Below are 13,496 nucleotides of genomic sequence, written 5' to 3'. Positions count from 1 at the left end.
ACGTTCTCTATGGATTTGATGGGGAGTTATCGTGTTGCTACAGCATATTTATAGTTACAGCATGTTTTTGTGCTACCATGCTTCAGAATTAATACTCGGAAATCGGTCATTTCGCGAGCCATACTTTTTCATGTATTTTTCTTTCATCTTTTCTAAATATTTCCTCGCGTGCATTAAACCAGTGTAAAACCCGGATTTTTTGCGCTTTAATTAATTTCGACGATAGTCATATTAATGAGAGTGAGAGGATCAATTTTTCATTAAAACATGGCGCTTCCAGTCTACTTAAGAAAGTACAAGTTCGCGGTGTTTAATATTGCATGGATCTCTCTCCACTGGGTTAACACCTGGAACTCTTTCCTCAACACCTTCAATCATTTTAAAACTTAAATTGTTCATATCTGTTCTACACTTTCTGAGAAATTGGGTGCTACGCTCCAAGGAGTATAAACGAGCGGGCAAACCATTAGCGAGCGAAATATCCGTATACCATGACCATATGGCCTCGCAACGCGGTTACATTTGTTATAAAACCACAAATTCACATACACTCGAATAATCGAAGCCGGAAAATTGAGGTCTTCCCGTTTCGAAAGGACCGACTCCGAATCCGGGTCGTACGCCCGGAATAATTCATATCTAATCGTCTTGTCTGCTCGCGATCTTAAGGATTTACGAAAACGCTTAATATAAAATTCAAGCTCGCCGCTCGAATTTTACTGCAGCACTTTCGCAGCCCTATATAAAACGAAAAATTTCCACATTCCGATATTTTATCTCGCGTCGAAATCATCGAGAAGCAATATGCGGCGAAATTTCATTTCCGCTGATCAAAACCCCGCTCTGTCTCTCGTTATAACACTTTCCGCGATTCTAAGAGGAGAAAATTTTTGAATTTCACGTCTCTTACACCAGGGTACATATTTGTCGAAAAACTTCGGAAACGCATCGATTGGATTTTTATTCTGATTTCCGCAGTCTCGGGCGGGCGATAAAATAGCGGTACGTCGTGTCCCGCTATTATAATTCACTCGCCGATCGATCGAGGTCCTTCATCCACCAGCGCGGTGCGCGCTATCCGCTCGCGCGCGCCACGCGAGTGTGCCGTACGCGTGAAGATCGCAAACTCGCGAAAGATTCAAATAGCCGGGGACGAACGTCGAAGCCAAAACGTGCGCAAGAGCGTGCCGGTAAATTGCCTCGTTATCGTCGCCATCGCCATTATTTACGACCCTTAACGAGGGAAACCTCATACTCTCCACGGCTGTCAGACTCGCCTACACGGACGCCAGGACACTTCCTCTATTCTCCGCCTCTCTTTCGCTTTTTCGCGCCACCTCGTCCGATTTCTCTCTTTCTCTCTTTCTCTCTCCCTCTCTCTCTCTCTCTCTCTCTCTCTGTTTCTTCCTCTCGCCAACGCTTCGCCCATGATTTACCTGTCACCCGATTGAAACATCACTCCGATTAATTAAAACCGAGCTGAGAATACATCAATTCAACCAGCTCGTTAAATTGCAGGCCCGCGTTCCCCCCGCGCCGCGCAAAACCGTCGCTTCGGCCGCAACGGACACGATCGGTTAGACGACAACATTGACAAAGTTTGGAAATGCCCGCAGCCGACACTGACAAAGCCGGGAAATTACCGTTTTTGCGCGAATCCCGCTTGACACTTGAGATTTTGCGGCATTTGTAAAACGTCCGGGCGGTCTTCATTTCGAGAATTAATTCCCGCGAGCTAATTGAAGAATAATTCAGGATCGTCGAAAAGTAACACAATACGCCGGCCGATACATGTTTGATTAATGTACATTGAAGGGTTGTGTTTGTTGCGTTAATGAACGCTGGTACATCCGCGCGCCGCGCGTCTAGCGGCGAATATAATTGAATCAAATCAAGAGACGGAATCGGCCTCCATTCAATTCGCGAATCCGGTACAGCGGACAAATTGCGGTATTAGCGATCACACAGGAACTTATAAAAAGCTCCGACAATGAATAGCGAAATTTACGATGCGCCCAGTAGATTAATAGTTTTGCAGGAAACACGACGTAACAGAGGGAGGTCTCCCCCTAAAAAAAGATAAAGAGGACCGAGATCCTTTCGCGAAACGTAAGTCCAGGCGGCTCGGCGAAATTGAAAAGTGCATGAATTTTCTCGAGGACGAGGGGGTGCAGCGCAGCGCGGGAGGGTAGCACCAGGATACGGCAGAGACATTCGCGCGGTAACCCTGAATTACGGGAGCGAGACCGCTTAACCGAGGGGGAAAAATAAAACCGAGGGAGAAACGGAAATGAAATTGGCTACTCCCAGCTCGCCGCGCTAAGGAAGCGCCGTTAATTAGCCGGCTGTATTCAGGGAGTCGTAAACCGGCAGGGCAAAGTTAGGTGGAATAAAGTCGCGAGAGAGGAAGGTTCCTCTCTCTTTCTGTTTTTTCTCCTTTTTTTTCCCACCTTCTTCCTCCTCCTCCTCTGCCGACGGCCGTCCCAATTTCCGCGGCGGCGGCGTTCTCGATCGATTTCGCGGTCGTTTCGCGGCGGTCAGATTAATGAATCGAATTTCCAACTCGACTCCCAGGCTTTTATCCGCGACGGGACAAAGTAAAGTCTTAAAATGCGCGGCCTCAGAACGGATCCTCGTTACAACGACGCCTTTTCGCGCGGCAACTTTCGCAAAATGCGATTATACCGCGCGGCGTCGCGCCGCGCCGCGCCGGTGCATTCGCCTACGTTAATCCGATATTACGTTAATCCGATACTTGGACGTAAAATATTACGCGCGCGCGACGTTTTCGCGTAAACGCGTGAATGCGCTAATATCGTGCAAAAATAAGAAGACACGCCGTTGTAGCGGGCGTCAAGAGCACGAGGTAGGGACAAAAGCCTTTGCTCGCTGCAAATTACGTCGTGCGCGCCTGCCTGCTGCAGCTAATTATTATTAAAACAATTGTTAAAACGTCATCCGCGCAGCTCTCTCGTGAATTTTCGAATAAAATTCCAACATTTTAAAGCGCACCACGTCGCGTCTATTAATTATCTATCTATGCGTATGTGTGCACGTGTGACGATATATTCGATACATTCGAGGCGTGACAATATAGACCAGTCAATAGAGATAAAAAAAAGGCGGTTATCTTGCATGAAATCCAGAAGTTTTGAATTTTTGCAGGATCGTGTAGTTGGGGGTCCTAATATTGTCTTTACGCCGCTGTAAGTCGAAAACTATTGAACCTACAGAAAAAAGTTTCCAACAAAAGTTGTAAAGAATTTTCTCCTCTTTAATATTGAAAATAACTATTTTTGACGTAGGACCAACCGGAGACGAGATAGTGCGAAAAAACCGTTTTTTGGCACCATTTTTCCAATATGGCGGCGCGAGCGGCGGGTCGCCAAGGTCGAAAATTCAGGAAATTATTTAGGACCCCCAACTACACGACCCTGCAAAAATTCAATACTCCTGGATTTCATGGAAGGTAAAAGTACCTATTGACTGGGCTAATAATTCAAAATAATGAACAAGTATAGATAAATATTGTTATTCCCTCGAAGAAGAGAATTTCCTCTTCACCGGAGATTGCCTGTAGACCGCAACAATTACCGCGCCTCGTAATAGATCGTTAGCAGTTAAGGATTTCAAGCAGCGATTCGCGAGAAGCTGCATCCGCGCGCAATAAAATTCATCTCCGGGACGCGACTGTCGCGCGGCTCGTGGAACGAAGATGGTCGTCATTTCTGGAGTATCTGGGAGTGACAGCTGTTTTAGGATAAAACCCGCGCTGCGAGAGAGAGAGAGAGAGAGAGAGAGAGAGAGAGAGAGAGAGAGAGAGAGAGAGAGAGAGAGAGAGAGAGAGAGAGAGAGAGAGAGAGAGAGATACAATAACGAAACCGTACGTTCGCCGTAACGAATAGCCCCGAGTGCACCGCAATATCGTAACGAGGTTACACCATAAAGAATAATAACCGGAAATATATCTGATGGAAATACGGAAAATTGCGTAGACGGCGGCGTGTATATAAACCGATGGAGGCGCTGGAATAGTTAAATAACAAGTTTTGATAAGCTTTTCTGCACATAGACAGAACGGGCGTTGATACCTCACGCGGTTCATGCAAACGAGTCGACCCCATCAGCTAAATTTAATCAGCCAAACTTTCTAAACAAATACCGAAACCATTCGTACTCTATATTTTTAATTACTCTCTCTTATTGTTAAAAAATAAAATATAGGACTCTACCGCTCAACTATCTTTTGTTGTCGCAATTTTTAATTTATTTATAATACAGATTTTAAAATAATATTCCTTAATTTAAAAAAAATCTACTTGGACTTCTAAGTTAATAATGTTGACTACGATCGTAAAGGCAACAAACTTCGTTAATCCCTCATTTAGGTGCGGAAATCGAAATGGGAATCGGCGGTAGCGCAACTCCAAAAAAATTCAAAAGTGTTTTCAATCTTTTTTTATTTGACATTTTTTTTCGCTCGTCGCTCATATCGTCTACGAAGCTTTCATTAGCGTCCGATTTTGTCAGGATTTTTGAGCGCTGTCAGAAAATGCCGATACGGCGGCGAGGCGCGGCACGAGAGAGATTTCATTATCAGAGATATCTTGCGCACTCCAGTTTATCAAATGCCATATACCCCGGAATCCGTTTCGCTTTTAGTGACGGCCCTCAAATATCGCTATGTCAGATTTTCTTCGACAGATACGATCAAAAATCCAATCTCGTCCCCTTACCCCCCCGCCCCCCCCCCTCCTCCTCGATATTTGTAATCCAACGCGTTTCTCTAATCGCGAGCTCCCGGGAACAATGGCATAATGGCAAATTGAGGCAAATGCGATCGACGATACGAAAGTACCGAGCAAGAAAGCAGCTTAGCGACTTCGCTGACGTAACATCGTTTTTTACTCCCTTCCTGGATGTTGCTTCTCGGATCTCTGCTTGTCATTTAGTTAAAACTTAAGAGCTGATTTATGTACCTCCTTTGTAACACGGTGAAGAATCTAAAAACTTTAATCTTAATACTCGACTGCTGAAAGTTGCCACGGGCTACCAACAACACATTTAGGGTCGAAAAACTTTCAGGCGATTTTGCTTTGTTTACTTTTATGCAGAGTATGCAAATAATAATTACGTATTATATGAGGATAAATATAAAAATTAAATATTTTGCATCCCGCAAGCTGTCTTTTTAAATATTCTGAACACAACGCGTGCACGTTCAGAAAAGTTGAACGGATCAGAACCGGATTGATTCTAATACGCGTAATAAGGCGGTTAACAAGGCATCGTATAAAAAACGAAAACTCCTCCAATTATCGTTCTCGTGACGCTCATCCCGGTAGCGGGGAAAAAATCGCTCGCTAACTGGGGAGAAAAAAAATGACTCGGTCGTCGCGAAAAGCCGGGTCGCTCCAATTATTCCATTCTCGTCTCGTGGAAGTGCGATTGACATTCCAGAAGAGCACCCTGAACCACCGCTATCAACACCACCGCCGCTGCCGCCGCCGTCGCCCATATCCGTGCACCACTCCAGCGTGAATTGCCGGTCAGACTTACCCTGGACGAGTGGGTGTCGATGTAACTGTCGAGCGCAAGACAAAGTGGAGTGCTACGGAGGTAGGCAGGCAGTAAACGGAAGGCACGGGACAGAAAGGACGACGAGGAGAGAAAGAGGGGAGCGGGAGAGAGAGGACGACCAAGAAAGAGGAGCGGGAAGGTAGACGGCGAAATGGAGAGACGGCAGCTATCGCTTTCTCGTCGTGTTTCGAGGGGTTAAGGGGATCTAGGATCTCCCGGACGGCAGAGAGTGCGGTTACGTGGATCATCCATGCGCTCAGCACTGCTTTTTTACCCCTCCTCCTTCGCCGGATTTTCTGTTACGTACGTACAGCGGAAAACTGGGGCGGAGAAAAACAACCAAGCGACGAGGATAAGTGGGAAAAGGCGCGGCGAAAAGGAGCAAAAAGGAGACGCGGGATGAGAAATGTGTAATTTAACCCCTTCGCGCACTCACGGACGAGTTATCGCGCGCGCGGCCCGGCCTCCGCTTTAAATTTATGAAGTTTTATAAATCTCTGCTTTTTTTTATTAGTAAATATACTGCGAGATAATTCTGTTCCTCTTTTTTTTTTGTAGCAAGACCTTCTGAATCGTTCTAGTTTCTCTATATGATCGCGTACATGTAGAAACACAATGATAAAATTTCACAACGAGGATGATGAATAAACTAATGGGTTAAATAAGAATATAAGATAATGTGTTGCTTGCACTCTTTGAGATTCAAAGACTTTAATTCATTCATTGTTGAGTTGTAAAAGGCGGGGTTCACGGTATCATAAATCCTGAAGAAGAGAGAAAAGAAGCGTGGCTGCAAAATCGCTTTCGCTGTTAATTAGCGACAGACGTACGAATGCCCTTATTTCACGGCGAATAAAACAACAAACGGGCAAATAAAACGGTGAACGGCTGGCAGATAAAGATCCGGTAATTCGTTAATTGGTTACTTGGGCAAGTGTAGCTGAAGCAAAGGATTACTCAGCTCCATTAAAGCACACGCAATGATCCGGTCTTAAAGTATAACCGTAGGCTGCTTTTTATCGCTCGTTTTATTTCTTCCAAACACCAAAGTACAGCCGGAATTATATCTGCATTAAACAAATCCCTACAATGTTCACGAACACACACATGTTTGATCCTCTTATATTAATTTCGCAAACTGTGTTGCTGTTATTTTTTATTTATTGACAAAAATGCTTGTTTCATAATGTAAAATGAGAGAAATATTCTCTGTAAATATGAGACAATTATTCTCTGTCTCTACTTTTCTGCTAGTAATATATTTTCCTTAAAAAGATCGGCAATTATTTATTCTTAATACGACGGACCGTGTTGCCGCGACCGGTCTTCCACAACACGTTTCGTAAATATCTCGGGGGGGCAAAGTTTACAAAGTTCCCAGCTTATTCTCGCTTAAACTCTTTCAATTAAACCGCGATAATTGTCGCCGCGTACACGGCTTATAATATCTCTTTTTATTGCTCCTCCCGCCCGAGTGCGTGTTCGCTGACAATACACGTTCTACCGCTCCTATTTCCGCTTTCCCAAGACGATAGGAAGGATATGACGCCTTCATTTTTTTCGCGAACGCACGTCAGTTCGCATCTCCTCCAGCAAACGACTCTTGTAAATCGCTCCCGCTGTCAGGTAATCCCAGAATTCCACTCGAAACGAACCACGTTAAGATTATTCGAGGAATAATGTTAGGAATGCAACCTACTCCTCGCCGTCATTCTTGTTTCTACCGCGAGGTGATTGGTACCGTTAGCTCCGCGTGTAACTACCTGCATCGGCTGCATCGACGGGGAGGGAAAAACAACCAAAAAAACGAAGGAAGATATACGAAAGGGACGAAGGGGAGAGCGAGCGGGGCACGGATTCTACGAGGCGAGTTATGCATTTTACGCACTTTCGGCGCCAGCGTTAATTGTGACGGCGGATATAATGGAGTCCCTATCGTAAAAGTCAGTCAGTCTGCCGCTTCGTGTTACCAGGAGAAAATCTTCCTCCATCCTGGGTAAACATTCAGGGGCCATTTTTTCACGAGCGCGATTCAACGAATCCGATTACAGCAATTTTTTCCTTTTTTTTTTTTTGTTAAATTTTGTTTCATAAACTCGCGCGCGCGTTTACTCGTTATACAACCGGCGCGATCATATATCCGAGCGTATTTTTTTTCCCCGATCGCCCTCGCTCGTTATCGCCGATAACTTTGAATATCACGTCACGGTGCCGTGGCAAGGGAACGCGTTCTCAGTTCGAGATATCAATGAGCATCAGTGATGACAGTTTAATACGAGACGCACCAGGTACTTTTACATTCCTTTTAATCCTGCGCAAAAGACCGATTCCGCGTTCCCGCTTTCATTTATTCACAGAGCTTTCATCTTTATGTAAGTAATAATCATATTTTTGCAAAATTTTTATAAATGTTTAAACGAATGTAAAAGACCGAATTTTTTTTTAGCAATTTAACATGAATTCGTGCGACGTCGTGTTCAAAGCTAATTTAAACTTTGCGAATCGCGGAACGTTAATTCCCGCCCTCCTGTCAGCCCGAATATTTCAATTTTTACTTTTCCCCCCGCGTAAAAGAGAGACGGGAACGATTTTTCCAAATAAATCGCCAACTCTCCAGGCTGCCTCGGAGATATGAGGCGTGCCGATCTTTCCGCTCTGACAGGATTCAACCGATTTATGCGCACGTCCGAAAAGATGATCGTTCGTATCCATTTCTGTCCTCTCCAGGAACACGGTGACGCGAATCGATGTCGCCCACGATTCCGATACTTTCCGCTCTGCTGCTCTCGTTGATATCAGGATCAGCGGAGGGCGGACAGAGGACGGGTTTCGATCTGTCGTTGCGACAAACTTTTCGATATTGGTGGGAAATATACAAGGCATACAACGAGGAGATGACTCTCGGTTACTGCTGGGCGGAGTATTTGTTCAAGAATCTCCAAGCAAACAGCGGATTGCAGACAAATGTATCCGTGCCGTCGCCCGCCGCGACGTGGAATTATTCCGACACGATCGTCGGGACGACGAGAAGCCAGGAAGGTCTATTTCCGCAAAACGTAACGGTCAAAAATGCGGTGACGCCGTTCGGAGAGACGCAGGAAGGAGAACATCCACGAGAGCAACGGTTGCAATCTACTACTTCCAAGTCCATAAACGATCCTGACGAACATCGAGTGAAACGAGTCGCTTCGCGATCGAAGACAATTCAAAGGCGAAAGAGATGGACGATGAATAAAATCGGGCGAGTTTCACGAGCTGTATCGAGTAATTATACGGAACGGAATAATGAAATTGATGAAAAGGAAAGAATTGCGTCGACGGTGGATTACGCGAAGAAAAGGTAAAAATATATCTCTTTCGTAAATAAAATTCTTGTTAATATTTTCCAGTATTATGTAGCTCGCCGCGATAAAGATTAATTTTAAAAGTTTTTTGCAAGCTTCCCTTTACAGCACGCAATCCACAAATCATACGTTTCTCTAAATAATTCTGGTAGCGTGAGCGCAAGGAGAACTTACGTTTAATATTTTTTCGCCGCTATAATGCGCTCCGTCGTATAAATTTTACCTTTCGCCCCCAGACGTTAAGCCGAAGATGTGATATTACCGCGTTAGTTCGATCCTTTTAGCCGCAAAATGACACACGTGCAAAAATTTTAGACAGCGACTGCTCTCGATCGTGGCGGAACTTTTGCGGAGGGCTCTAGGAGAGGACGGTCACGAGTCTTCATCCCGCGGGACCGGTTCGCACGCCGTTAATCCGACGCCTAAACTCAGGTACGATGACAAAGTCGATTTCGGATCGACGGATCTTGGGGAGGAGGATTCGCGTCGTAAAGTTTTACGTCCGCTGACGAGCCATCGTGACTCCATCGCCGAGGACGCTCTCGCGTCGCGTTCATTTTCACTCAAAGTTATCCGTGGAGGATCGCCCGGCGGCCAGCGGTTTCCCTTTCGATCGTCCTCGTCGTCGCAAAAAAGAAATTTGAGAGTAGACGAGATGCTATCTGATCCCTGGGCGTCGCGGGAAGATCACGAAATCGAGGACGATCCCGCAGGACCCCGAGACCCTTTGAACAACGACGGAAGTTCCTCGACGCCGTCGCGCTCGCAGTTCCGCCGAGTAAACGCGAGCGCCGAGCATCCTCGTATGAGTGTCGTAAAGTTGATGGATTCCGAGGGAAATTCATCGTGCAATCCGACGATAAATTCGAAAACGTTCCGTCGGAAGCCCGAGGAATTATCTCGCGATTCGCTTTTATCGCCTCACGGCGGAAGAGCCGTTGCCGAGCGATCGTTTCTCGAATCTCCAGGAAGTGGAGGAAAGGCTGTTGAAAGGAACGCGTTCATGCAATTCAAAACGGTCAGCGGAAGCGACACGAAGAAGCGAGACTCTCAGCGACCGAGGGAAGAGGAGAGCTCGAGGGACGGAAGGGACGTTTCGACAGCAATACATCCGTCCTTTTTGTCGGAATTCAGACGATCGCACCGACAAGCGCTTCACGAAAATCATAGCTTTCCCCCCGATCCGACAATCCCGCGGAAATCGAGACAGGACGACGACCTCGTTCGAACCGCGAGGAGCGTACCTTCGTTATCTAACGATAGACGATTTATCGGAGATTACGAGGGCTCGGCAAACCAGTCCGCTCAACACTCAAAGCTAATCGCCTTGCGAACTTCTCGAGATCCAAATGAATTATCTCTTGACCAGGAATCTACTATGCATACGTTTATTATCGCTGTTTTCAGGACATTGGGACTGTTCATTGAAATGGGCCGACTGATCATGGATGTCGTGCAAGCAAATACGGCTCTTCTCTGCACAAAGGAATACGTATCGAAGAAATTTATTAAATGGATAGAAGCGGGAGCAGAACACGCTTTGACAGATTTTATAGATGTGTAAAATTAGATTAAAAAACCCGAAAAATTTCAAGCTATTCCTTTTCAAATCTTCGAGTACTCCACTCATTTTAAACAATAAAGAGATCTTTTGATGATTCTATAAAGAGAAAAATCCACGATGTTGTAGTGTAATGTTGATGTGAAAAATGTTTATCTCTGCGAAGTAGGACTGTTTCGTCTGACGATTTGCTTATTGAAATATTTTTGCTCATCGCCTACGAAATTTTTATTATTTGTATATTGAATTAATAAAGATTTCGTTTTGTACCGCAATGAAATGCTTTATATTTACATTTTTTGCGTGGGTTAAAACGTTAGCATGGCAATAAACAGTTTTTATCCAAAGTATAAAATTTCCAATAATTTAATTTGCGTATCTCGAATTTTTGTTCATCCTCGCACACACGTATAAATTTGTATATCCTTTATATCAATAAAGGATTTACAACTTTATACGTGTGTGCGAGGATAAATAAAAATTCGAGAGACGCAAATTAAATTATTGGAAATTTTATACTTTGGATAAAAACTGTTTATTGCCATTATTAAAGAGGAGCTCTCGATTAGTTTCAGGGCTAATCCGGGAAGACGTTCTACCTCGAAACATTTTTACACGGGCGCTCTTTAATCTACAATGATACATTATTTATCTCACGTGCGGATTCTGCGATACATCCTGCATTATCCTAATGACACACCTGTGACATCGCGGACGCTAATTACTTTCCGGAATCGTAATTAAGAAGGTCGAGTGATCCCCAGAAACAGATGTCCCCTGTTGACGGAGGCCCATCACGAATGAATTTTTGATGCCACCTGTTGCTATCGTTGTCTTTCTCCGCTCAAAGTCCTCTCCTCTCTTCGTGATCGTGCCGTGGCTAATACATCGAATATTATGTCAGTTATGTTATAACAGCGATGTGATCGACAACGAGGTCAAAGTGCCGCGAATGAGGCTTCCAGGAGCGAAAAGCTACATCAAATACGTCCGCCACGACAGTAACGAAAAACGAAAACTAGAAATCTGGATTTATTATTATTATTATTATACGAATATACCTCTTTCTTGTTTGCAACGTTAATCAAGGCGAATGTGGTATCGGAATTTTTCAATGGAGAAACGTACTTACTTTGAAAGTAAACAAAGCTATTAATAGATATAGAGAAACGTAAACTCTTAAATTATTCAGATCTCTTCCGATAGTGTTTTCGCAATAGACAGAGAGAGTCGCGCTTGCGGAAGGGTTAAAGTACTGTAAACAGGAACGGGGGTAGATCAATCACGAGGTAACCGCGTGGGCGGTCGTAAAGAAAAGTGTGTGAAAAGCGTGGATGCGGATATAAAAGGCGCGACAAAATGGGGCCGGTTAATTATGTAGGTGACCGAAATACGCGAGAATCGCGCGTTCTTTCATTCCTTCGCGTTAACGCGCTGGCGGATGTACGGGGATCGGTTGACGGGCGGATGCTTGATAAAAAAGAAAGGAGAAAAAAACCGTGACTGGGGTGTGTTTCCGCGGATGAGCTGGACTATCCAACTCGTCACGCGTCGCGCTTTGTGACACGCGACGGGTCAGATCATTCATAGAGAAATTCATTATTAAGAAGTCTCTTAAGCATCCTCACAAAGGATCGTCTTTACGTTAAGAAGGAGACTGCTCTGGATTACAAGAACATCAGGCAAAAGAGAGGGAAAGAGAGAAAACTCGACGCTTTTTCGAAGCCGTCGACGGAAGCCTATTTTCGTCCGTGCGCTTTCAGCGTGCTTATCCAGTATCTCGCGCGATTCCACGTCGCTCTATTCATAACGAGAGTGCCCTATCAACGGGAGTGAATCCCCGAAGAAAGCGCGATACGGCCGCCGAGTCGGCGCGCTCATTAATATTTAATTCTTAATCACGCCGAGCCGTCCGCGGGCCTGCAGTGGCCACCCTCGGCACAAGTGGATAGGGATCCCTCCTAGGGGCCGGGATAACAGAAATAAAAGATTCTCTTCTCTTTCGCGTCCCAGGGGGTTTCTGACGCGTCTTGACTTGCAAGAAAAAAAAAATGGAACGCCTTTTATATTAATCGCGCGAGAATATCGAAATTACGTAATGTGTTCGGTGTCAAGAAGCTTGTAATTACGCTTGTCCGCGTAAACGTGAATTTAATGAGGATTATATTCGTCTAATAGCGACTACTCGATACAGTTGCCTCCGCCCTCGTGAACTTTCAAATCTTCGCGCAGCGGATAATTACTTTCATATTGAGAAATCCATAATGGCGTTTTCAGAAACGAAATTAGATATATACGTGGGTTACGGACGGGATGAAACGCTCGCAAAGTGCTCTCCAAACTCTCAAGCATTCCAGATTAAAGCCCTCACTTTATTTGTACCCCGGGGGGGCGTACCTACGTACCACCGCCGCATTCGTATTACCCAAGTCCGAATTATGAGCATACCAGTGTCGAAACACGGACTCCTCCTCTCCTGTAATCGAATAAATTTTACTCGTCTCCCCCGCCTGCGGAAAGGAGACCGTTGAAGAGCATGGGATATTGAAGATCACCATTACGCAGTAGGGGTTCTGGGACGTTGGAAAGCGCGATAAGGGCTGTGAAATCTCGAGTCGACGAGAAGTCCGTTAGTATCATCATCATCATCATCATCTTGGGCGACATCGCCGAATACCTACGATTTTCCCAAGGAAGTAAGGAGAAGAGGGAGAGAGAGAAGAGAGAGGAGAGAGAGACACAGCTATTTGCGAGTCTGTTGCAAGCGGGAAGGATGAGAGACCGAGAAAAGAGATACAATTCGATCCTACCTCGACAAGCGAATATCCTCCACGTCATATAACTAACTCCGTGACGATTTAATCCTATATCGGATCTCCTCTGTGTATCGGGGATACAGTAACATATCCAGCCGCCGCTAAATCGATCAACCTGAGGATAGCTCCGCGTGGCTGTATACAGAACTATAAATAATACATTCGGAGGACTTGGACACGAGTCATATACGTCAG

General features: G+C 45.1%; 1 protein-coding gene across 1 annotated transcript; it reads left to right on the top strand.

Annotated features, from left to right (window-relative positions):
- The first annotated feature begins 8,316 nt into the window (after positions 1-8,316).
- Positions 8,317-10,536, top strand: LOC139776959 (uncharacterized). Its single transcript, XM_071714044.1, has 2 exons — positions 8,317-8,920; positions 9,240-10,536. Exons 1-2 carry the CDS (start codon positions 8,328-8,330, stop codon positions 10,486-10,488), a joined length of 1,842 nt encoding a protein of 613 aa, XP_071570145.1. The 5' UTR covers positions 8,317-8,327; the 3' UTR covers positions 10,489-10,536.
- The last annotated feature ends 2,960 nt before the right edge of the window (positions 10,537-13,496 follow it).

Source organism: Temnothorax nylanderi, unplaced genomic scaffold (genome assembly GCF_030848795.1).
Source record: "Temnothorax nylanderi isolate EJ_2023f unplaced genomic scaffold, tnyl_v1.0 TNYL_tig0006_pilon, whole genome shotgun sequence".
Lineage (NCBI taxonomy): Eukaryota > Metazoa > Arthropoda > Insecta > Hymenoptera > Formicidae > Temnothorax > Temnothorax nylanderi.
This window is presented reverse-complemented; position numbering and strand designations above follow the sequence as displayed.